Here is a 25,663-nt window from a genome sequence, read left to right on the forward strand (position 1 = left end):
GGTGATAGAGCCCTGCTCTCTTCAGGATGTACCACTTACTCCCTTCAGGGCTTCTCATACTTCAGTGGACACCTCTTGGGAGATCTTGGCTAGCATTTCCTCTTGGCACATTTGGAGAGCCAGATGTACAGAGGCCTTGGATGGCACCCAGATACACCCTTCACAGGCGTTCACGGGTATTTGGACTGACACGGTTCACCTATTGTGATGTAAAGATTATCTAAAAGAAAATCTATCCAAGAGCAAACATCTTCCACACTTACTACCTTTGTGTATCTTTTCTTTTTAGAATCTATGTCATGATCTTTATTTTTTAGCCACAAAAAGTCAAAGCATAAGGCTGTTTTCTTTGTCAAATCTCAACTTGAAAACTTCAGCCACTAGCTTTTTTATTCTAAACTTCAAGTCTTCCAGCTCGATCTTTGTGTAAAGCGTGGTAAAATCATAGGTTTGAAGGAGAATAGGAGACTCTTTTTCCTAAATGCTTCGAGAGGAATTAAAAAATTTTACAACAGGAATCACTCCTACAGAGTCATTTAAAATCCAGCTTGAGTGCAAGGGGACATCTGCCTCTTTTAATAAGTCCCTCCAAAGTTCATGGATACTAGGCAACATGGCTTTGAAGTAGTAGCTTAGCATTTAGAGACATCCGTCAAAGTAGTCTCACAAGCAGCTGCAATAAATCTTGGCTTTTTTGGAGTTTTGTGAAACTTCCAAGCAGCACAAAGAAAAGGTATACTTGGATTGCAAACAAACCCATAAGACTTGCAAAAACTTTGATATTTTGAGATTAGATCCTTTTGAGAAACTAAGGTAGGGGCGCAAGTTTTGGCAGACAAGTTCACTTCTCTCAAAAGACAATCTAAGTAAAACTTTTTGCAAATAAAAACAAAGTTATTGGAACATTTGTCCATATAAGAAATGACAAAATTCCTAAGGAATTTTTGAAGAAGAGTTTCATCTTCTTTAGAAAGATGGTTACTTTGCTTTGAGCAATTAACCGAAGGGACTTCTTCTAGTTTCAAAGCAACTTTCTTCAAAATCTTCCCTTTCCATTCTAATAAGATATTTTGAACTCCTAAACATTCTTCTAATTACGAAACAAACTTAGAGATTCCCTTATCGATAGCTTTTAAAAGGCAAGACTCTTTAAAAGAGTACAATCAAAATTTCGTGCTTTTCATGAAAAGGTCTCTTAAGTTACTAGAAAGCAAAATTGAGGTATCAGCCATGACTACATGTCCTAAATCAGCATCAATAAAGCTTTGGAATCTCTTACTTTTACAACAACAAGGTTCTCTAAGGATAGAAGATTTTGAATGCTCTGAAAGCCTTTTACCTATCTCTCCATAGTTGAAAGCCTTTTATCCTAAAGTTTTTACATACTTCCAAGCTACTACTGGATGCTTCCAAATTCTCCTCACAAAATGAGGGAGAGAATCCATTACTTCAGAAGACTTCAAAATTGAGTTTAAGCCTATCTTGTCAAGTGAGGGAGAAAAATACAGTCAAGAGTTCCTTATTTAGATAGACTTCTTTGCTTTGAAAGGAAGCTTTTACTTTTAAGAAGCGATCCAATGAAGAAAAAGAACTTTGACATTATATTTTTCAAAAACTTTTATTGAAAAGAGACCCAGAGACATTAATCTCTCTAGGTAGAGTAGTCTTCTTTTATAGTCTCGAGAAGCAAAAACTCTTGGAACTGAGGAAGTTAAAGGAACTAAAGGAGGAGGAAGTGGAGGAAGAGGAAGTGAGGAAGGCAACTCACGAACATCAAGTGAGATTGCAAGAGAGCTAGGACAACCCCGTAACATAACTTTAGGTTTCCATACGATGTTAGGTGTATGACTATGTTGGTAATGAGGAATGTTAAAGGGCTTGATATGAGTTCTCCACATCAAAGGGTTCTTTTTAGAGGTTCTTTTATTTTTACGAAGAGTTGACTTTCCTTCCAAATTAAAACCTCTTGGGAAGAAAGTGTGTAAAATTCTCATCCAAAACAATTCACGAGGACGAGCAGCCTTGTAAAAATCCTTGGCATTATTAAAATGGCCCTCTATATGCTCAATGGGAAAGCAATGAAAAGATTCAAAACCAAACTTTGCCATTGCCACATATAAGGGTTTTGACTTCTCAATTAAGGAATTCTTCCTATGAACTTTTCTAGCTTCCCTAACATGTTCTTGAAAACGAATAAAAGCTGTCCTATAGGTTTGTCTTACATAAAGTATATTACTACTATGTATGTTATAGACAACATAAATTACTCGCGTGGCATGAATAGAACTAATAGAAACAGAAGTCTTGAGATGCTTGTTTCTAAGACGTCTTAGTTTATTAAGAATTCTTATGTTATTATTAGTATAATGAGTGCTAACTAATAAAGCCTTAAATTTAGACCAATTAATTTCACCTTTCCCAAAATCATGAAGATCAGTCATGTTTGACCTAGCTAAAAAGTTAAACCTTTCTCTATATATATTTCTTCTAACTTTTTGGTTTTGATTTACCGAGCTAGACCCAACTAAATCACCTACTAAAGAGACAAGACCATCACTAGTATTTCCAATGCTGTTCGGTGAGGTCAAACGATCCAACATTGGGGAACTTGCTTGCACTCTCCCTGCCCATCCCAAGGCAATTTCTCCCTTGCTATATCCCCTAACTCTAGCAGGAGCGAGACTAGTATTTAGGGGGGGGCTTGCTTGCACAGTCGTTACTTGTCCCAAGGTAACTCCTCCCTTACTATTACAAGGGAATGTCACAGGAGCCAGATGACATCCCAGGAGATCGCCCTGTTGGTTTCCAAAAGGCGAATTCATCATAGCATATATCGCTAAGCCAATATATCCCCAAACTGGCGATTACAATCAGGGTTAGCTAGGGCCCCAAGGCCACTGTAAGAGCTTAATCAACCTAGAAGCACCAAAGAAAGAGAAAGAGAAAAGGAAAGTTACCAATAATTTTAAAAATAAAAATAAAATAAAATAAATAAAATAAAAAATAAAGCGGTCATACAGTGAAATAAACCGAGGAGAGCAACTAAAACAAAATGCAAAAGCACACTTTTTAAAGAAATAAATTTAAAAAAAATTAAAATTAAAATTAAAAGAGAGAGCAAGACCCTTCACGGGCAGCCTCTTCTAGAAGGACTGTATTTCTTGGAGTTTGAAGGGGTTCTCCCTTTTTCTCAGAGGTTTCTACCGGATTGAGATGGCACTATCAGCCCCAATCCTTTCTTTTTGGCTCTTGAGCTTTTCATGCATTGCATGGTGTATCCCGTATGGAACTTGCTCTAACGGTTTTCTTTAATACTTGATAGAAGTCTCTTTTTGCAAAAAAAAAAATTAAGAGAGAGAAAGAAAGAAAGAAAGAAATTTTATTAAAGGTCCACGGAAGGCCATACATGGCCTATGGGACACAAAATCATCCGAAAGGAAAATACATCATCAACGATGCGCCAACTAGGTGGCCTCATCGTAATACCGCTAAGATGCCAAAAATGGCTACAAAAATCCTGGATACAAAATGAAATGAAATAGAGTACCAAAAATGCCTAGATACAAAATGTAAAATATGAAATATGAGGAACATCGTCTTCCCTAAGGGGTCTGTGATCCAAAGAAATGATGGAAGTCATGGCCATCGACCATGCCTCCTGCCATGAGTGTGAAGATCTGGGCAACTGTCAAATGGGCTGCTGGCGGTGCCAAGTCTCCATGGAGCAATCTCCTCCGAAAATCTGCCATCATCCTCCGTCGTCTAGAAATAAAGCGACGGGTACGGCCTCTGTGTAAGATCATCCTGCGGTGCTGCTGGATCATGTCATATGTACATCCTCGGGGTGGAACCATCGGTGCTCTCTGGCAAGATGGGCTATCTCTGTGCTCATGGTCCTGCGCCTCGTCCTGCTCCTCATGAATAACCAGGTCTCTGGCAGGGATGCGACGGTGCTCTCTGAGGAATCTCTCTCTGTATCTGGTGATCTCCCTGATGAACAACGCTAAGCAATACTGATCCTCATACTCCATAATCCGAGAGAGAGGTCCAAATCCGTGCCCAAATAAACAGTGAAATCTGCCACGGATCTCATAATATAAAGGGCATCTGCAAACAAAGTGCTCCTCAGTCTCCACCTCCCCCATAGTGCAACAAGGGCATATCCGTCTCTCGCCTGGGTCTATGTCCGGTAGCTGTACGACGCATCCTGCCGGCCTCAACGTCTAATCTGTGGGAAGATACCCTGAGCTGGCCCAAGGCAATCCTGAGTGAGTGCGACATATGAACGCCGATATATCCTGGGGATATGATGAAGCCATCCTCTGAAATCCTAAGAAAATGGTCACGATATGTGGCCATCTTCGTAGGAAGCTCCGTGGGATGAACCCAAGTGCGAAACGTGTGTAGCTGCAACAAATCTGCCCTGATAACCTGGCTGAGCTCATGTCGAGTGAGAGGGAGGCGAGGGGCATCTATGCTGTATCGAAATGGTGGCAGCCTATCCATATCCAAGCCCAGCGAGGTGAGCCATGTGGAGAGTGTGTGGTACCAACAAAAAGTATGACCTCTCTCCGCTAACATCTGCGAGGATGTCAGTGCTAGCCACGGTAATCGTGCTCTGCCTGCTGCTGAGTCTCCGAGCGCCCTGATCCTATGCAAGTATGTAACTGACTGAAATGCTGCATCTAGCGCTAGGGGTGTAGCTCCGAACTCTGCGAACGTAATCTGATGCGGTACCGTGGGCTTCGCTCTGATCAATCTGGAGAACATGATGATCTGTAACCTCTCTACTCGTCTCCAATCTGCAACACTGAGATCTCCTGCCCAAAAGGGGCTAGCATACATGACTGCAGGTCTCACCAGCGTATCGAAAAGTAAGGACTTCGTGTCGGGATGCTGAAAATGTGACTGTGCACACTGCCTCTCGAGAAGAGCCAAGGCGGCATGCCCTCTACTGATCCTATCTCGTGCTGCATGCGTCATGGTGAAGACTGGACCTCTAAATGTGGCACCCAAATATGTATACTCCCTGACTAGCTCCACCTCCTGCCCATCAAATGTGAAAGAGAACTCGCCTCTCCTATAAACCTGGTATGACGTGTTGAAGACCATGACTTTGGTCTTCCCAAGGTTGGGAGGAAGAAATAAGAACCACGTCATCTGCATAGAGGAGAATCGGTATCGTGGATCCTGCCAGTAAAGAACCTGTACCACCCATGGTCTGTATGTACATCTCTAACTCATCGATATAGAGACCGAAGAGTGTCGGAGACAAAGGACACCCCTGCTTCACCCCTATCGTACTGCGTACTTCCCCCGACAGCCCCGCCCGTGTCCTGACTCTACCTGTGACTCTCTCATACAAGGCCATGATCGCCCATTGAATCTCCCCATTGAATCCCAAGTCACGAAGTCGCTGGAAGAGTCTGAAACGCGGCACAGTGTCAAATGCCTTTCTGAAGTCCACGAAGCGTTGCTTACGTGACTTCGCCTCCTCAATCAAAGCCCTGAGTGTGAAGATATGATCTAGAGTCGAGTGCTCTGCACAAAATCCTACCTGCCCTCTAGCTCTCATGCCTGTCGCCTCGGCATGGTCATTTATATGTCCTTCTAGAATGGTCGCATAAATCTTGGCCATGACATGGCCAATCATAATGGTCCTGTAGTTCGACGCCTCCAAAGGATCCCCTGACTTGTGTATGGGTACTATAGTATTTTCTAGCCAACTAGGTGGAAGACGTGTACAAATGGACTCGTTAAAAAGACGGGAGAGGACTGTAGCTAAGGCATCAATCCCATGGATTACATACTCCGCTTGCAATCCATCATGGTCCTTAGCTCTCCCAGTCTTCAAACGATGAGCTGCTGCTCGGACACTATTGGATGAGAATAAGGCAGAGGAGGTGGGTCTAGGCACATGGGATAAGTCGATCTGTGGCTGGTCTGCAATATCATATAAAGTGGAAGTATAGGCAAGCCAAACCTGCGGGTCTGTAAGAGGAGTTTGAGATTTCAAGCGAAGGAATTTCTTCCAGAATTCCTTGGAATCACAGCTGAAAAGTAAACTTCTCAGCTCCTCCTCATTCCGGGCTAGAAATTGGCACTCTTTGCATCGCACCAAACGCTTGTAACTCTTCTTGGTCTCAATGAGGAGGGGAGACTTCTCCTATGTCTCAAGGCGAAGCTTCCTGCGGAGTTCTTTACACTCCTCATCATACCATCCATTACAAGGCACAAGACCGACTGGTGGAGGACTGGATGTGTGGCAAGTGACGGGGAAGGACTTGTGGGCTGCCGAGATGATGGAGGTATGTACAAGGTCCCACTGATCCTGTGTAGAGGGTAGGGCATCGAGAAGGTGCGGACGGAGAGGGTAGGGCATCGAGAATGTGTGGCAAGTGACGGGGAAGGACTTGTGGGCTGCCGAGATGATGGAGGTATGTACAAGGTCCCACCGATCCTGTGTGGAGGGTAGGGCATCGAGAAGGTGCGGACGGAGAGAGAAAGAAAGAAAGAAAGAAAGTGTATTATTGTCCACTAAAGGCCAAAATGGGCCCATGGGACATCAAGAACTCTGCGTACAAGATAGCACAAAATCAACGTGCCACAAAGAAGAGGCATCGTCGAATATCATCTAAGTGCTACGCAATACAATGCAAGTGAAAGTACATAATGTCAAATCCGAGCCTAAATACAAAGTAAGCTAGATGCAAGGAAACCGCCCCTGGGTGCAAAATGGGGGGATGAGTACAATATGTCAATGCAAAGATACAAGTCCAGGTGTCACGGAGTCTGAGAACCAAAATAATATTGGAAATCCTGTCCATCGACTCTGCCTCCTGCTATGAGAGTACGAATCTGAGCAAAAGTGAGGTGAGCGGCTGGTGGGACGAGATCTCCATGAGTAAGTCTCCTCCGAAAAGCTGCCATCATCCTGGATCGTCTGGAGATGAAGCGGCGAGTACGTCCCCTATGTAACAAGATCCTGCGGCGTCTACAAACCATCTCATATGTACATCCACAGGGTGGAGGCATGTGTCCTGTGTGAGCTCTGACCTCCTCGTGCTCCTCCTGATACCTGTCATCTGGTATAGCGTGTGTCTGAGCTCTATCGGGCTGGGCTCTATCACGCTCCGCCGGTCTGTGCTGATGGTCTCTGAGGTAGTGTCGTCGAAGCATAGTGGCCTCCCTGACATAAAGAGCTAGGCAATGCTGATCCTCATAATCCATCACTCGTGAGAGAGGTCCAAAGCCATCCGTGAAGAGACAGTGGAATCTCCCTCTAATCTCATAATATAGCGGGCATCTGCAAATGAAGTGCTCCTCTGACTCCACCTCTCCCATGGTGCAACAAGGGCAGATCCTGGTCTCTCGGCCTGGACGCCGTCCATCCTCCATGCGTCGCATCCTACCAGCCTCTGTCTCGAGCTGATGCGAAGAGACTCTAAGCTGGCCAAGGGCAATCCTCAGTGAGTGGGACATGTGGATACCTGTGTAGCCTGGTGGAATGACAAATCCATCCTCTGAGATCCGAAGGAGAGAGAAAGAAAGAAAGAAAGAAATTTTATTAAAGGTCCACGGAAGGCCATACATGGCCTATGGGACACAAAATCATCTGAAAGGAAAATACATCATCAACGATGCGCCAACTAGGTGGCCTCATCGTAATACCGCTAAGATGCCAAAAATGGCTACAAAAATCCTAGATACAAAATGAAATGAAATAGAGTACCAAAATTGAGAGAGAGAGAGAGAGAGAATTTTTATTTTTTATTTTTAAAAATTTTATTAAATGAAAAGAAAAGAATAATAATAAGAATAAATGAGAATAAGTTTAGCCCTTGGGGCTTCTGCACCCGCATAAGATAAAACAATAGTTGAACAGCTGATCACCACTTGGACGAAAATTCAAAGAATTCACATGTCCGCTAAGGTGATAGAAAAATATACCTTTGTAAGACTAGAATAAGTCCAATCATGCAAATTTAGATTTTTTGTTGTTCTAAAGATTAAAAAACTAAACAGAAAATAAAAGAGAAAATGAAAGAGAAGAAAAAAGAGGTAAACAAAAACACTTATGAAAAACAAAAGGAAGACATACTTAGCAAGCAAAGCAACACTTATGTCGTCATCAGTGCCCAAGCATAAGCAGCTATACTGGGTTTCTAAAGACCCGCGGAGTCTCTTGGGCAAACCCAGGGCTTACTAAAATACGTCAAATAAACAAAAGAGAGAGAAAACAAGAAATAAAGACGAAAGGAAGCAGGTGACTAAGCAAAAATAAACAAGCAAGTCAAGAAACAAAATCTTCCAAAAAACTGGAATATCGCTCTCTCTCTCTCTCACTCTCTCTCTCTCTCTCTCTCACTCTCACTCTCACTCTCACTCTCACTCTTATTTAAAACATAAAAAGCTAAATGGCCCTTTACACTTATGTATCATTTCCTACAAAGAGGCGAAAATACATTTCTAACTTAGAAAGCACAAGCACACTCAAACAAACTTCCTTATATAGGCCTAAGCTCCAACAACCCACCACGGTAGTTGCATGGAGATACATCTAGAAAAACAAACAATCACGAGCTTGTCAAGTCACAGTCACATTCTATAAAAAATCGGGTTAATATTGTACTTCCACAAAAGTAAAAGAAAAGAAATCTCTCTCTCTAGCTTGTTATAGTCTTGTCAAAATCTTGTTTGTTTTTTGGTCTTTGGTGGCATGCAACCATCCACATTAACTGGAAAGTTCCTTGTTAGCTTTTGTACACAAACTTGAATTATGATAGTCAGGATTCATCATGGATAAAGAATTTCACCTGTACTTTCCTCTCATCGTTCAATCCTAGTGCTGCTAAATCTGAAAGAGCACGTTGAAGAATCCGTATAGCAGATGTTTTACCAGAAAATGGTTGTCCTACTAACATGAGTCCATGACGGACTATGATCATTTCATACAATTGAATGATTTTTGTCATGAAATATGGAATTGCTTGAAGATTCATCTGCTGGCAGTTATCTTTAATGGCTTTATGTAAATTGGTATAATCAGGCTCAGGAAGTACTACTCCAGGAAACAAATCTGAAACAATTCCATTGAATAAAGGTACATCTTGAGACAAAAATTTGCAAAGATTTACATCGATAATAGATCGCAACATGAGAACAAATTCATCCTCCTCGGGGTAACGCTGCTTCAGGTTGGATGCTGCTCTAAGAACGGCAATTACTGCTCTCATTCCATAATCGTAATGATCTTGACTTGAAAGTTGTTCACTGCAAAGTTGATAGGTAGCTACAATCTTCCTTGCACAATCTCGAGCCTGCATGAAAATTCAAGAAAAGTACATGAAGCTTCATGAATTCTTGAACCGTGCACCTATAACATCACCAGATTCATTGTAGTTCAGCACATTGCAATTACTAGAATATTGATACAGATAAGCATTTTGTGGAAATATCGGTTATCAGCGATACCAGATAGAAATGAAAATCACTGGGTGACAAACAATATCACTCCTTCAAGTTCACATTTTCCAGTTAGAATCATGATGGAAATCAAATATTATTCTTATGACTTACATAAGTTCAGCCAGGCTGCAAAAGGATCATGGTAATTACCAGAAGATATCCACTACTGTACAAAATAATCTCACTTATCATAGCATAGTCAGGCACCATCATGGCAACTGTACGGAATAATGCCTTAAGATTATCTGGGAGTTCACTCCTCCCAGCATATCCGGGGTTCATTGTTATGAATACATTACACGTAGGCTTTAAGATCAGCTCTGTGCCCTCAAAAACAAACGTTTTGACTTTGTTCTGTATTGCCAACTGTATCTCCAGGACCTGAAGTGTGAAAAATAAGAAGACAGGTCACATCAAAATCTGAGCCATCCTGCGACTGCATAAAGGCACTGTAAACATGGTGACAAGCAGACCAACTCACTCCATAAGATAGTAATCCCAAGCTACAATCTAAAGTTCTGAATTGCATGACCCAAGTTGCATGAAAGTAATTAATTCTGTAGACATACGAACACTCTTTAAAATGAAAGGAAGAGCTGTTTAGTTCTTCTGTGTGGACTTGTTCATTCAGTCCCAAAGGAAACCTACTTGGATCAGAAAGTCTCAAAGATGCACAGAAAAAAACATATTTACAATTGAATTTTCAGCTAGACATATTTACAATTGAATTTTCATATTTCAGCAAGACAGAGCTGATATACAACATTCAAAGTTATGCTTAATATTTTAGTCTGAAAAAGAGAAATAGGTTAAATCTGAGGGAAAATATATACAAAACGAGTTTAAAAAACCAATCATATATAAAGAACATATTTGGGGGGAATACAAACTTTCTCAATGAAGAACACAGAAAAGTACATCAAGAGTTTAACATGTATTATGTCTCAGAAACAAGAAAAAATGCATGTGCGATGTGCGATTAGTAAAGAGCATCACTACCAGAAAAGTTACAGCCTGCTCCCTGTCATGCCTCCTCTTACCCCCCTATCTCTTCCCCTCTAAGTGCCTCCCCCTCAGCCCTCTAGCTCCTCCCCCCATCCTTGCTTCCTAATTGCTCGTTTGTTGCTTCTACCAGGCTTGTAAAACACACCATCAGCCTGTCTTGGATTTGCAGCACACTCCTGCAGCCTGCTTTGGAATTCGTGACACCCTCCTGTTGCACTTACTCCAGTCTTGGAGCAGAACGAGCTGATAAATGAACTGAACCTTGCAGCTGGTACAACGTTGAAGAAATTGAAGTTTGCAGCTGAGTTCAAGGAGAATGGCGAGATGGTTTTTCCAGAAAATGGCACAAATGAAGCAGCTCTGAAGTTACAATTCCTGGCAGCTATGATGACTCCGAAGTTTGAGAGCAGGACCCTTCAACAGTTGCACAACTGAGTTCTAAAGCAAAAAGGCTCAGCTTCAAGAAGGCAATAGAACAGGTTCAAATTAATGGAACTAGATAGGAGGCATGCGAGGCTAGGCTAGATAACAAACATAATGAAATGGAAATGGAAAGCAAATGAAATTCTTAGAAAGAAATGAACAACCAAAGGAAAGTACTCACTGAAGGAACAAGGGAGAAGGGAGAGAGATACGAGGCAATCACATGATGAACAATGAGATGGGACCATGAACTTGATGTAGATTGATTGGTACTTTGATAGCAACAAGTACAAGGCCTCATTATATAGACTCGTGAGGACACACACTGACATCACTGATGATATCACAGAAGAGAATATCTATGACATCACCAAAATCTAATCTAGACTCTTGACTAGGCCAAAGGACACTTGACCTTTCAAACTCACACAAGACAAACCACAACCATGTTCACACTAGAACCGTGTTCACACTACCTAAGCTCCAAAATGCTCCAACACCCCCCCTCGGAGCGATGGCGGTGAGACCCTCGGGAAGAAGTAACCGATCTCCAACTCTACCGCAATACTGCAGAGAGCGGGCTTATATTGTCAACACCTCCCATGTTATAGTAATCCCCTCAATCAGCTTGCGACCAGCAGCAAAGACCATCACCACTTAGTCACCCCCCCTTTCTCCCATGTGGGTGCAAGTGGACATCTCAAAGCTAAGGCTCACATAATAAAAGAAATACAATCATTTTAGAGGAACTACTCAAGCCAAAGTACCTGTTATTGACTTACGAACGCACAAGGACATTTTTATTGCATTCATTTTGGGGAGCGACCCCGGGCAAAGTACCCTACATGCAAAGACTGAACTAGAAACCAAAGGGGTCCTCAAAAGACTCGGACTTGAGCAACTCCTGCAAAGATCTCATCTGGCGGGTTTTCAGGTAGAGTTTCCTCCTCTGCAGCAACCAAGTGTGCATGATAGGAGGTAGGTATGTGATTGGATTCAAGCGACCTTGGTACTAGAGGGTGACCTTGGCTCTAGAGGGTGACTACATTTAGGAGGTTACCATCTATGGTAGGGGGTCTTCCTCCTCCAGTTGAGCTCCCCCGACACTTTCCAGGCTCTCATGGAACAAAGACCCCTCCCTCTTGGCCCACACATGGTTTACTTTATTCTTTGGTACTACAAGTTCACTATGGAGGAGATGGAGTCGACGCACCATGTGCCCCGCTTCCTGGCAGTGGCGCTTTGCTTCCTGAGGCTCGCAAAGGAGTATTGGATCATTCACTCCATACGCAGGGCTTGTGGCATGGCAGCTTCATTGGTTGGATGATGGGATAGCCCAACTCAGGTTGATAGTGGCGTATCCAGAGACCCTCCTAGAGGAGATCTTCCTCGAGACTCTCGATGGTGGAGAATTCACATAGCATATCAAGATCTCTGGGTTACCTCGGCCAGTGTTTATGGTGCAGGGAGGTAGGTCACTTAGCTCGTGAGTGTCAGAGAGGTGAGAGCAAGGCTCCGACTCACACCCGACAGGAGTAGAGGGTTGCTCGCCCAGAGAGATCTCCGCACGAGTCTGGTTAATGGATGAGACCCCCTGGGTAGAGCCCTAGGGAGGGGGGGGGCTTGACTAAGGTGAAGCACAAGAAACCCAATAATAAGGTATTCCGACAAAATCATAGTAGGTAGCATGCCAGACTCCTCGAGAGTAGGATGGTAGAGGGTGAGACTGTGCCCTCACCCAAAAGGAAGCAGTTTGAGAGAGGTTCTTCAGCCCCCCTCAAATTCCAAAGGAGGAGATTTTCTTCGACACAGTCCCCCTGGCAGTAGGAGCTCTGCAACAACATACTACAATGAAGATCGGTCGGGCATCTAGTAGCTATACTTGCATCCACATGTGACATGCATATTCCTCTCTTCGTACCATAGGTATGAGTGGTCTCAAGTGAGTTTTGAAAAGGACAGCTACACCTCCAGAGCCTCGTAGTTCCCTATCTCGTACTCCACTATCAGCCTACTACGAGATTCGGGGACGCTACCACTGTCTCTACCTAGAGGGGAGTGGCTTCGGTCCTTTGTCACAACTGATCCATTTCCATGACCAGGTCTGTATCGGGCTTTATCTGATGGAGATGCGGCGACACAGGGAGGCGCTTCTACGACAAATCAATGAGCAGCAGGGGATGGTCAGGCCACTACAAGACACGCCTTCGCTGTTCTCCTAGCCGCTCTAGAGGCAGCCCTTGTCCCCCCCCACACCAGAATTCCCCCCCTGCTGCTGTTACCCTCACCTTCGTCTCAATTTCTCTCTGTGCTAGGGCATGAAGACCCATCTCTCAACCGTAGCTTCATTGTATTTTGTGCGTTGAGGTTCATCCTCCATAGCAGCTTCCATGAGTGACTATGCTTGCACAAGGAAAATGGCATGCTTCTTTGCATACTCCTCTTTCTCATACAAGTTTGCACTTGTTTAAGGAGTTGGTCCAAGAGTTGGAGGTTGTCTCCACGACCCTAAGGATAGCTTTAAGTGTGAAAAAATAGCGTCAGTCTCAATCTTTTCATTAGAGAGAACTTTAGCACACATTTGGTACCAGATGCACCACAAAAGAACACTCCAAATATTATTCTAGTTGGAGGGCGCCCTAGTTGGGTAATCACTGAGAAGTATATAAGCAAAATTAAACGGCAAGGGAGAGATTCGTTTTTGAACTAGATCCTAGAGGGACCTAGAGGAGGGACAAATAGATGTGGACTTCCTGTGCTATGTGGCATCTTCTACACCGCCAATCTCTCTCGCCAATTCGTCTAGCCCTTCTTGTTATCCACACTGCCTTGTATATAATGAGCCACAACATATAAGATTGTTTCTCAAGAATGCTCCTATCTCAAATTCTAGTAAATCTTTTAGTCCAGATCTTTTTTGAGTCGCACCTGTGCCATTTCTGGTTGAGTTATTCTACAAAGAGGCCTGGTCGTCAAAAAATATTGGAGTAGGAAAGATTTGTTTCCAAGCTACCCATATAAATTCTTTAAGAGAGGGTTGTAGCCATCCTTCCATCCATGGGAGGGTGTCCCTCTCCTAGAGGTTCCTTCGTTAGCAGGGGGAAAATCTTTCGGCGAGCTTTTTAATGTGAGCTTTTTTACCATTTCCTTTGTTTTTGCGAGCTTTTTTTAGAAATCCATATATGTTTTTGTTATAAGAAAGATGGGGAGGTTAGAAAGAGGGGGAGAGGATATAGGATATGTTCATTTTCATAGCATGTGGGAGGGGTGGAAGAGTGTATACTATGCACAAGGGGGGGGGATATGAGTGGCAGTAGGAGGCAAAAAATTGTAGAAGATATGTCCATATTCAAAGTAGAAGGGAGGAACTATGGGAGAGATGTTCATTTTAAAAGTGTATAATTTGAAAGGTTTGACCTCATATTTGGATTCCTCGTCGAATTCCGGTCATTTTGAGTACCAACATGGCCATATTCCGATAAAAATTGTAGGGCCTATTTTGAGTACCAACATACTAGGCCCAACATACTAGCGCAGACTCAAAATAGGCCCAACAATTTTTATCGGAATATGGTCATGTTGGTACTCAAAATGACCGGAATATTGTCACGTGCCGCCAAAATCTTCAATGAGCACTGCACCATGAGCTGCTGCTCCTCCCCGTGAGCTAATGCCCCCCCCTCTCCCTCTCTCAGCCAGCCCCCTCTCCCTCTCCCTCTCCCTCGCTGCCCCCCCTCTCCCCTTTCGCTGCTGCTCCTCTCCCTCCCCTCTCGCCAGCCCCCTCTCCCTCCTCCCTCACCCTCCCTCTCCCCTTCCTCCTCCCCGCCCTCCCTCTCCCCCCCCCGCTGCCCCCTACCTCTCCCTCCCTGTTGCCCCTACCTCTCCCTCCCCACCGGCTAGAGACTGGATGCTAGCGGCGTTGCCAGGAGACCTCGCCCCACACCTCAGGGATATTCGACTTTTGGGATGTGGATTCTTCCAAGTGGTTTTCGACTCCCACGAGTCCATAGCCCTAGTTCTCAAAGCTAATCCCCTGGCTTTGGGTTCGAGGAGGATCTTTCTTTTACCCTACACCTTGGGCTTCGATCCGGTAGAGGAGGACAGGCAAGTCACATCACTGTTCATTAGATTTCCTGGTCTTCCTCAGGTCTACTACCATCGACTGCTTGCCACTATCGGAGCCACATTCGGAGTGGTCACTGAGATCCCCTCCCTTCCTGGCATGCCTTCTTCCTTGGCAGAGGTAGTCAGTGCAGACGGGGTCCCTCGTGTTAGGGTCATTGTCTCTGACCCTAACATCTTAGATGACCACATTATGCTTCAGCGTCCAGATGGCTCTCTCTTTCGACAGAGAGTCGAGATTTCAAGTAGACAGGACCAGTGCAGGATTTGCAGGACCCTTGGGCACTTTGCTAGAGACTGCCCTGTTGGGGTAAAGGCACATTGCCACCCCTTTATTAAAGGTTGTTGGGGTAAAGGCACATTGCCACCCCTTTATTAAAGATATGACACCTATGACTGTCTTAAGACAGTCATAGGGGGAAAACCTAATCCTAATAAAACTTAAGAGTTTGTGGTGTGGCTCATCACTTCACACCCGCATCTAGAGTGTCACTCTCTCTCTCACCCTCTCCCTGTTGTTCTTCTCCCTCTTCCCTTCCCCCTTCAACTGGTATCAGAGCCAGCCTCTCTTCCCCCTCTACCCCTGCCTACCATACCCTCTACCTCCCTCGGGACTTGTGCCCTTGGCATAGCGCAAGTAGCTAGGGCTGCAGCGCGGGCAGTGCGCAGGCAGCGCGTGGGCATAGGCATCGCACGCGTGGCCGCAGGCAGCGCACGAGCAACAGCTGGGCTTCGAGCCTACGTGTATGGACGTACGGTCGTCCGTACAGCCGTACGGACGACCGTACTGTCAACCGTACTGTACGGACCGCCGTACGGACTGCGACAGTGAGGTGTTTTCTTTCGATTGGGAGCAGCGTCAGGGATCTGCGTCAAGGAAGGCTTTTTTCGAAACTTTTTTTTTGTACCCTACACAAGTACACAGGTACAGCAGGTACTACAGTGCTGCCAGTACAAAGGTACAAAAGTACACAGGTACAGCAGGTACATCAGTTTTTTCTTTTTTTGAAAAAAAGAAAAAGAGAAGGAGAGAGAGCACTCTGCTCTTCATTCAGGATCATTTTTCAGTTCTCAAAACTGTGTTTTGAAAGTACAGCAAGTACCTTCGTCTCCCTCGTGCTTGAGGTGACCAGTACCACAGTGTGTGGTTGATTGCACAGTTATCTTGTTTTGGGAAGGTAATGCCTTGATTTTGCAGAGGACTTTTATGCCTTTGCTGAGTGCAAATCTCAGCTTTTGGGTGACATTTTCAAAGGGCTTTTGCCTGGAAGTCTATGCAGTGTATGCCTTGAGGCAGTGTGGAGCCAGGGAGCCCACATTGGTCTTGTTTCCGCAGTGTATTCAGTGACATTTCTTGCAGGTCACATTTTGTGTACGACACCTTGGAAAATCTCAGTTGAGCCACGCTTGGCCAGGGCGCATCGAGTTTACTCGGTCCCTAACTGTCCATCGTTGACAGTGCTCAAAAGATTTTCTCTTCAGTGTTTGTACGTTGGGATCTGTGTTGTTATTGTGTACACAGGGCTATTTATGCATTGCATTGTGAGGCGAAAGTGCCAGGAGAGCGCTGCATTTTGTATGCTACCTCAGTGTTGAGGTGTTTTTCACTTGGTACAGTTGTTAAATCAAGGGGCTTTTGCCCAGATTTTGCTTGACAGCACTTGGGTTACTGTCAGAGACCTTCAGATGCCTTTTATCCCCTTGGCAGAAGGGTGATTGCTTGGGATTTGTCCCATTTTTTGTTGCAGGTTTGTGACAGGCTGAAGAGTCTGGAGCTTCTTTTTCAGTGAACAAAACAGTGTATGACAAGTGGTTTATGCATATAAAATCAGTGCAATACCTCATCTGAGGTGGGAGAAGTGATCAAGACAGCAGTGTTTTGTGCTTTATCAGCTGATGATGCACTGTTAAAGCACTTGTGGAACAGCTGCAGCATTCTGAAATTACTGTTTTATGCCTATTTGAGCACGGTACAGTGTGTCAGAAGGGAGTCAGGTACTTTCCTTATCTGATATGGCATCAGGGGGAAGTGAATCATCAATTCTGAACATAAAGAAGTTGGAAGGGGCACACAATTATGCATTATCGGCAGAACAGTGTTTGAATGTACTTCTGCTTAAGAAGATTTCTAAGCCCATAAGGGTGAAGGGTGTCAAGCCATCTGGGATGTCAGATGATGAGTGGGAGGAGCTAGATCTGTCCGCGAGGGCTGCTATCATGCTTACTCTCAGTGATTCTCTTGTGTACAATGTTCAGGCTGAAAAGACCTCTTATGGTGTATGGCAGAGGCTAGCAGAGTTGTATGCCCAAAAGAGTTCAGCCAGTAGGGTGTATTGGTTGAAGAAGCTGGTTGATCTTCGCATGAAGGAAGGTACAGCTATGACCTCACACTTGAGTGAGTTCAATGCCATCTTTACATAGCTGATTGCACAGGGGTTGAACCTTGATGAGGAGTTCAAGGCTACTTTCTTGTTGTGTACCCTTCCTGAGAGTTGGGACACTTTCAAGACCACCTTGTCTAATTCAAATGTCACTCTTATATATGCTGATGTAGAGAGCTCTCTTCTCATGGAGGAGATGAGCAGGAAAAATAATGCGGGCAGCAAGTCTTCAAATGCTTTGCAGGTACAGGAAAGAGGCAGGACTCAGCAGAAGGGGAGATCTGCTAGTAAGTCCAAATCCCGCAGTCAGTCCCGTGGTAAAAAGGATATTGAATGCTTTTATTGTGGCAAGAAGGGACATGTGAAGTCTAAGTGCTTCAAGTTTATACGGGATCAGAAAGCCAAGAAGGCTGAAGCAAAGGATGCAGGCAGTGGAAGCAAAGGCAAAGGCAAGGCCAAGGTAGATGACTTGGATGTAGTGAATGTTGCAGCAGAGGATAGTGACAGTGACAGACATGAGGTATTATGTTCTTCTGCTGTAATTGCACACATATTGGTTATTGATGGCCATGACATGCACACCTGGCTCTTGGATTCAGGTGCTTCTTTTCATGTTACTCCTCATAAGGAGTGGTTTACTTCCTACACAGGTACTCATGGAGTTGTTCACCTTGGGAACAACTATGCATGTCAGATTGCAGGGATTGGCAGTATACAGATAGTATTCCCTGATGGACGGTCATTTATGCTTGATGGTGTTCGCCATGTGCCGCAAATCAAGAAAAATCTGATTAGCACTGGCTTGTTGGATGACAGTGGTTACCACACCACATTTGGGGATTCCAAATGGGTGATTACTGATGGCCAGGTTGTAGTGGCTGAGGGTTATAAGAGTGATACCTTGTACCCTCTTTATGTTTCCAGTGTAGGTAATCATGTTGTTGCCATAACCGAGCTGCCAAAGATTTCATTGTGGCATAGCCGGTTGGGACACATGTCCGTTAAAGGAATGCAAGAACTATCATGTTTGGGTTATCTGCCGTCTCTTTCTTTTTCAGATTTGCCTACTTGTGATCATTGCATATTTGGCAAGCATTCTGTGACTCCTCATAAGAGGAGAACTCCCCAGAATAGAGCACCGCTTGATCTAGTGCACACTGATTTGTGTGAGATGCCACAGTTATCACTAGGGGGTGCAAAGTATTTTATTACTTTTATTGATGATGCCACACGTAAAGTGTGGGTCTATTTCTTGAAGCATAAAAGCGATGCCTTGGATGCTTTCAAGAAGTTTGTCGCTCAGGTTGAGAATCGGACAGGTCGCAAGCTGAAATGCCTCAGATCCGATAATGGGGGTGAGTATGTGTCACATGCTTTTGTGCAGTTTTGCGAAGCTAAGGGCATCAAACAAGAACTCACAGCCCCTCATAATGCATCTCAAAATGGTGTAAGTGAGCGGATGAATCGAACTATTTAGGAGAAGGTTCGATGTATGTTGTCTTATGCTGCATTGCCCCATGGCTTTTGGGCAGAAGCCGTGCAAACAGCAGTTCACATTATTAACAGGTCGCCAAACAAGGCTTTGGAGTTGAAAGTGCCAGAGGAGGTGTGGTCTGGCAAGCCACCCTCATATAAGCACTTACGTGTGTTTGGCTGCGAGTGCTTTGCTCATGTACGCAAAGAACTGCGCACCAAATTGGAGCCAAAGTCTCTCAGATGCATCTTCATGGGTTATGGTGACGAAGGTGAAATGGGGTACAGGTTATGGGATCCCGTTAAACGGAAGATTATACGCAGCAATGATGTCATCTTTAAAGAGGATAGTGTACACAAGGAACCCGTGCAACCTGTGGAATACAGGAGGGTTATTTATGATGATGTTGGACAGCAAAGAATGCCCATTCATATGCAGCAGCAGGCTCCTGCAGATAACCCTGTTCAAGAGGGTATACAGGCTAGAAATCAGCCAGATAATTTTGCCAATGATGCACCACTAGATATGCCAGCAGATGGGGCTGTAGAACAGCCAGATATGGTGGTACAGCCACCCGTCATGCATGAGCTGGACAGCAGCCTAATCCGGAACATTTTGTTAGGAGGAGCACCCGTGTACAACGGCCTCCTGCCAGGTTTGTTCCAGGAGCCAATAATGTGGCTGATTTTATCATGCTGACAGATTGTGGTGAGCCTTCCAGCTTCAAGGAAGCTATGGGAAGAACATAGAAAAGGAAGTGGGAGAAAGCCATGCAGTCAGAAATGGACTCCTTACTTCAAAATGATACATGGGACTTGGTGCAGCTACCTGCAGGCAGAAAGGTTTTGCCATGCAAGTGGGTTTACAAAGTCAAAGTGGATTCAAATGCTTTACCGAGGTATAAGGCCAGATTGGTTGCCAAGGGATTTAAGCAGGAGAAGGGCATTGACTTTGATGAGATCTTTTCCCCTGTCGTCAAGATGACTACTTTGAGAGCAGTGTTAGCTCTTGTTGCTCATGAGGACATGGATTTATGTCAGATGGATGTGAAGACTGCTTTTTTTCACGGAGATCTCCATGATGAGATCTACATGAGTCAGCCAGAGGGATATGCTGTTAAAGGGAAAGAGCAGCTTGTGTGTAAGCTCAAAAGGAGCTTGTATGGACTCAAGCAGGCACCAAGAGAATGGTACAAGAAGTTTGATGCCTTCATGCAGTCTCAAGGGTATCATAGGTGTGAGACCGATCATTGCTTGTACACCAAACGGGCAAAGGATGGCAGTTTGATGCTACTCATTCTATATGTGGATGACATGCTGATTGCTAGTAAATCTCAGCATGAGATTAGTGCTTTGAAGAAACAACTGCATAAGTCTTTTGACATGAAAGACTTGGGTGATGCAAACCATATTCTTGGCATGCGGATTACTCGTGACAGGTCCAAGGGACTTTTGTTTCTGTCACAAAAGGAGTACATTGACAAAGTACTGCAGAGGTTTAAAATGGAGGGGGGGAAGTCTATTAGTACCCCGTTGCCTCCACATTTAAAACTCAGCAGTAAGGACAGCCCCAGATCAGATGATGATAAGGCTGAAATGGCCAAGGTTCCGTATGCATCTGCAGTTGGTTCTTTGATGTATGCCATGGTTTCCACTCATCCGGATATTGCTTTTGCGGTGGGAGTCATCAGCAGGTATATGGCAAATCCAGGCAAGCGGCACTGGGAAGCAGTGAAAGGTGTCTTGAGGTATCTCAAGGGTACCAAAGACTTGTGCATATGCTATGGTAGGCAGGATGCATTGGTGCATGGTTTTACAGATTCAGACTATGCAGGGAATGCAGATAACCGGAAATCTACTACTGGTTATATTTTCACATTTGCAGGAGGTGCTATATCATGGGTGTCTCGGTTGCAGAAATGCGTTGCACTGTCAACTACTGAAGCTGAATATGTTGCAGCCACTGAGGCCTGCAAGGAAGCAATATGGCTTACTCGGCTGGTGGGAGATTTGGGCATTACAGGAGATATGCCAATTTTGCATTGTGATAGTCAGAGTGCTATCATGTTGGCAAAGAATCCGGTCTTTCATCAAAAGACCAAGCACATAGATGTGAAATATCATTTCATCAGGGAGGTACTGGAAGACAAGCGACTTGAGCTTGTGAAAGTGCATACTGATGATAATCCTGCAGATTTGCTCACTAAGAGCTTGCCTACAGAGCGGTTTGCACATTGCCGCCACATCATGGGATTAGGATGAGACCACTCTTATTTTATGGTCTTGTATACAGTAACTGTATATTGCTGTAATTTTTATTCTTTTCTCCCCTTTAGGCATATTGGCCTTTAGGTGGGAGGTTGTTGGGGTAAAGGCACATTGCCACCCCTTTATTAAAGGTTGTTGGGGTAAAGGCACATTGCCACCCCTTTATTAAAGATATGACACCTATGACTGTCTTAAGACAGTCATAGGGGGAAAACCTAATCCTAATAAAACTTAAGAGTTTGTGGTGTGGCTCATCACTTCACACCCGCATCTAGAGTGTCACTCTCTCTCTCACCCTCTCCCTGTTGTTCTTCTCCCTCTTCCCTTCCCCCTTCATGCCCATCTTCTAGTGCGGCTCCTTCACGTACTACCACGATTGCACCTCCCCAGCACCCTGTACCACGCACTCCAAGACCACCAAGAGCAACAGGGCGCCCTACTTCGCGCACCCCAGGACCACCAGGGGCAGCAGGGCGCCCAATGCCCGCAGCACACCCAGTACCACGATGGAGAGCTATCAGAGCGGCTCCCTTACCTCAGGAGGAGACTTTTGACCCTATTCAGACAGACGCCTTCCAGACTCCAAAGGTGGATGTTGCTGCAGCCCGAGACACTACAGTTTCACATCAGGAGGGGCCTTTAGATCCACTAGCCCCAGTCACTTTGGTTTCTCACCACTTAGTTTCTGACCACGAGGGGGCTACAGGTACTTCTTCCCCACAGACTGTTCCTGCCATAGTCAGGACAACCGAGAAAGTGCAGGTGCAGATGAGGGCTCTTGATTCCTCTTCACCCCAGCCACAAGCCTCCTCAACCCCCAGCTCCAGTTCTGCTGATAGAGGCCTGGCAGGTCCTTCTCCTCCATCTTCCACGAGTGCAGGTCTTCTTCGCACTCCTCGGCCAGATTTTTCGGCACTGGCAGATTCGGTGACTTTCATGGATGATGAGGAGTTTGTGCCCTCCACCTTAGGGGTCCCGGTCATTGGGATTCCTTCTGATAGGGCCTCCCTTTCAGCAGGTGTGGGGATCCTTTCACCTGTTGAGTTTCCTGCCCTCAGCAGAAGTGTTTCGGCCCAGGGGAAGCTGGTCTCCTCTACTAGGTCGGGTAAGCCTTTCCATCTAGCATCCTCCTATCGATGAGGATAGTCAGCTAGAACATACAGGGCCTGGGCGGAGTTCCACACCGTCGCCGTAGGCAGCTGATCCAAAACCAGCTTCATCCAGGTGTCACTGGAGGTGCTATTGATATCCTTTTTATCTAGGAACACAAGCTAGATGTCAGTGATTGCTCTAAGTCTAGCAAACTGCTTTCAGGACATACCTTTTGGTCGCCTGCTATGGGCACAAGGGGACGTACTTGCATTTCGGTCTCTCTTTCTATTCTCCCCTTGGTTGCTGGTCATGGTATTATCTCCCCTTCTAGAGCTCAATGGATCATTATTTTGATTGGAGGGCGTAAGATTGGTCTTCTCAATCTTTATGCTCCCAACAACAGAGGGGAGCGGATCTCCTTTTGGGAGGAGTTACTCTCTTGGGCCCCATTGCAGATTCTTGGATCATTGGTGGCAACTTCAACATGGTTGAGTTGCCTTCAGACAAAAAGGGAGGCAGACAGGGTGGAATTCATTCTTTGGAGAGGGCAGCCTGGGATGCCTTCCTCTTTCAGTTCAGTGGCAGGGACACTTGGTTGGATGATGCCTTTCATATTATGCCATAGTCACTCATGTACTCTTGGTCGAACAGGAGAATACACATGCCCATTCATGCACGGATTGACAGATTTCATGTAGACGATTGGGCACTTGACAGAGGAGGATCTGTATGCATTTCTACTGGGTTTCCACCTCAGATCATTTTCCAGTGGTGTTGCAGATTCTTGAGCCTCATCGGAGAGGACGCTCTGCTAGTGTCAGGATTCCGGATGCTTTTTATGCAAAGGAGAGCCTCACAGAGGATATTTTACAGATTTGGGTTTCTCACATACAGGGTGGAGCTGTCCACCCATCTCAGGTAGCTGCAGCCTTATCCGGAATCAGTGAATATTATCATACAGTCGCTGATTCTAGGAGACGTGAGATTCTTAAATGTGAGATTGGTATACGCCAGCAGTTAGCGTCCCTTCACAGGGAAGAGCAGAAGAGGCCCACAGATGCTTGGATTCAGAAGCGCCTTGCTGCAGCAAGGGCTCATTTGCAGGCATTGTTGGATCATAGAGCAGAATATGCCTTTCATGCACGGGAATCCTTTTGGATTCAGATGGGTGGCAGGGTCAACAAACACTTTTTCTCTACTCATGGGTCTAGACATAGTAGAGATAGTGTTCTGTAGCTTGTTGACTCAGACGGGGTGTTACAGTCAGATCCTGATGCTATCATATGCGTGTAGCTTCATATTTTTTTGCATCCCTTCTTACTGCAGATCCAGGCACACAGGCCATTGATGATGCCAGAGAGGTTATTTGGCAGTGTGTCCCTGTATTGGTGAAGGATGAGATGTATGTTTCTCTGCATGCACCTTTCACCAATGCAGAATTCAAGACTGCATTACTTGCCCTTCACAAGGGCAAGTGCCCAGGTTCAGATGGACTTAACCCTCCTTTTTATTACTTTTTGGGAGCAGATTGGTGATCACATTACATCAGCCCTGCAGGGCCTATGGGACTCTGGTGAGATGCCGGACTCACTTACAGATGGTCTCATTCATCTCATCCCAAAGGGGAATAATAGGAATCTTGTGTCTCAATGGAGACCCATCACTCTATTGGGTACAGAGGGGCGTCTCCGTCAGATATTTGGGCTGCGAGGTTGGGGTGGGCATCTCTCCTTCACAACAGTTTGCTCCGGTGTTGGAAAGCATCAGAAGAAAGCTCCTTTTCTGGAGCTCAGCCAAACTTGACTTGGCCTCTAGGGTGGTGGTGGTTAACGAAATTCTTCTAGCCACAGCATGGTTTGTATGCTCTTGTTGGTGCCACTCTAGGGATTGTATCACTCAACTTAAGAGGCATGTACAAAACTTTCTATGGAGTGGTCTAGATGGCACAACTGATGTTATAGCCAGGGTGGCTTGGGAGACCTTGATTCTTCCTACAAGAGAAGGGGGTTTGAATATCATCGACCCAGATCTACAGTAGTGCAGAGCTTTACTCTGCAAGTTCGTTGTGAGAGGGCTTATGCCAGGGCAAGAGCCTTGGAAGGATTTTTTTATCAGATGCATACAATCTCGCACGCCCAATTCAGGAGAGGATTGGACACACAGTACTAGATGGGTTTTCACCACAGCCCACCTCAAGTCTCCTTCTTCCCCTCTTATGGTTGCTATCCTGAAAGCATGGGCCAGCTTCAGGAGTACTCTTCGCAGGATTCCCCCATCCACCCGTGAAGAGATTGAAAGGCAGCCTATCATGTGGAATGATAGGATTTTGGATGAGCTTGGCAGACCACTTGGAGCTTCTCCTTACATGCAGTGGCCAAGATGGGAGAGGGGCCTTGCATCTACAGTGGGAGCATGGAAAGCCTTCACGAAGCTTCCTGCGGACCAACAGGCCCAGATGGTTCTTAATCTTGGAGGGAGTGCAGAGAGAGTCCAACAGATATTGCCCTTGGATTGGGTGGACACAGATGACATGCCTATTACTTGCTCCACCTGGATGGGGGCATTTTCCAGATTGGGAGTTCCTTTACAGGTGATTGCTTTTCTTGACACACGTGAGGATGCCTTATTTTTTTACGTTTCTTTGGGGGGCAGGCTGTCCAGATCCACAGACGATATCTTGTTGGAGGTACCATTTCAGCCAGTCAGGATAGTGGGCTTCATGGACCATGGCTCTCTTTCACAGTAGTACTTGGATCATGACCTGCTTCTCCTCGCCCTTGGTCATGGAGGCTGTGGCTCTATGGAGGTGTCCCAATCAAGTTTTTGCAATGGGACCCTGGGGAATGGGAATGGATAGATGAAGGGCACCGAGAGAAGGGCATGCCCTTCTTTCATTACACGGTTAGTAATGCCAGGAAATTCCAGCTCAGCTGTAGGGGTTGGAGGCCCACCAGAGCTCATCATTGGGAGAACTTTCAGATTCCTGCTGACTTGCAGAAATTTTTTTGGCAGAGACTCTGGAAATCCCCCTGGAATAGAAAAATCACTCTCTTCTTTTGGCTTTCTATTCATGGTGGGATAGCAGTACACCATTGGAGATCTAGGTTTGGAGCTGACCCTTCTTGCCCTCACTGCCTTTCTGCTTTGGAGACAATATAGCACTGCCTTTGGGATTGCAGACAGGTGAGAATCATATGAAAGGGGATTGCAAGACTTTTCAGCACTTTTGTTCGCCTACCTTTCTATATGACCTGGGGATCAATGGCTTGGCTTACTATTTCAGGGCCCCAGGTATTTTATGAGAGACTTGATTCCTCTTGGGCTCTTCATATCCGACGACACCTTGTGGAGTCGTGTTCTCTAGAGGATGTTCCGGCCACTCTTTTCAGGTCTACTCACTCCTCGGTCGACTCTCCATGGGAGATCCTAGC

General features: G+C 45.3%; 1 protein-coding gene across 1 annotated transcript in view; it reads right to left on the reverse strand.

The window, feature by feature from the left end:
• The window catches only part of LOC147899385 (uncharacterized), a 503,340-nt gene that overhangs the window by 276,752 nt on the left and 200,925 nt on the right, over positions 1–25,663 (reverse strand). The window contains exons 15-16 of the mRNA XM_087377716.1: positions 9,619–9,849; positions 8,817–9,320 (exon numbers count right to left, since the gene is read on the reverse strand). Of these exons, the coding sequence (XP_087233842.1) occupies positions 8,817–9,320; positions 9,619–9,849 (735 nt within the window). The remainder of the gene's footprint in view (positions 1–8,816; positions 9,321–9,618; positions 9,850–25,663) is intronic.

Source organism: Dipteris shenzhenensis, chromosome 8 (assembly GCF_047967505.1).
Source record: "Dipteris shenzhenensis isolate YYH24624 ecotype China chromosome 8, Dip_SZ_1.0, whole genome shotgun sequence".
Classification (NCBI taxonomy): domain Eukaryota; kingdom Viridiplantae; phylum Streptophyta; class Polypodiopsida; order Gleicheniales; family Dipteridaceae; genus Dipteris; species Dipteris shenzhenensis.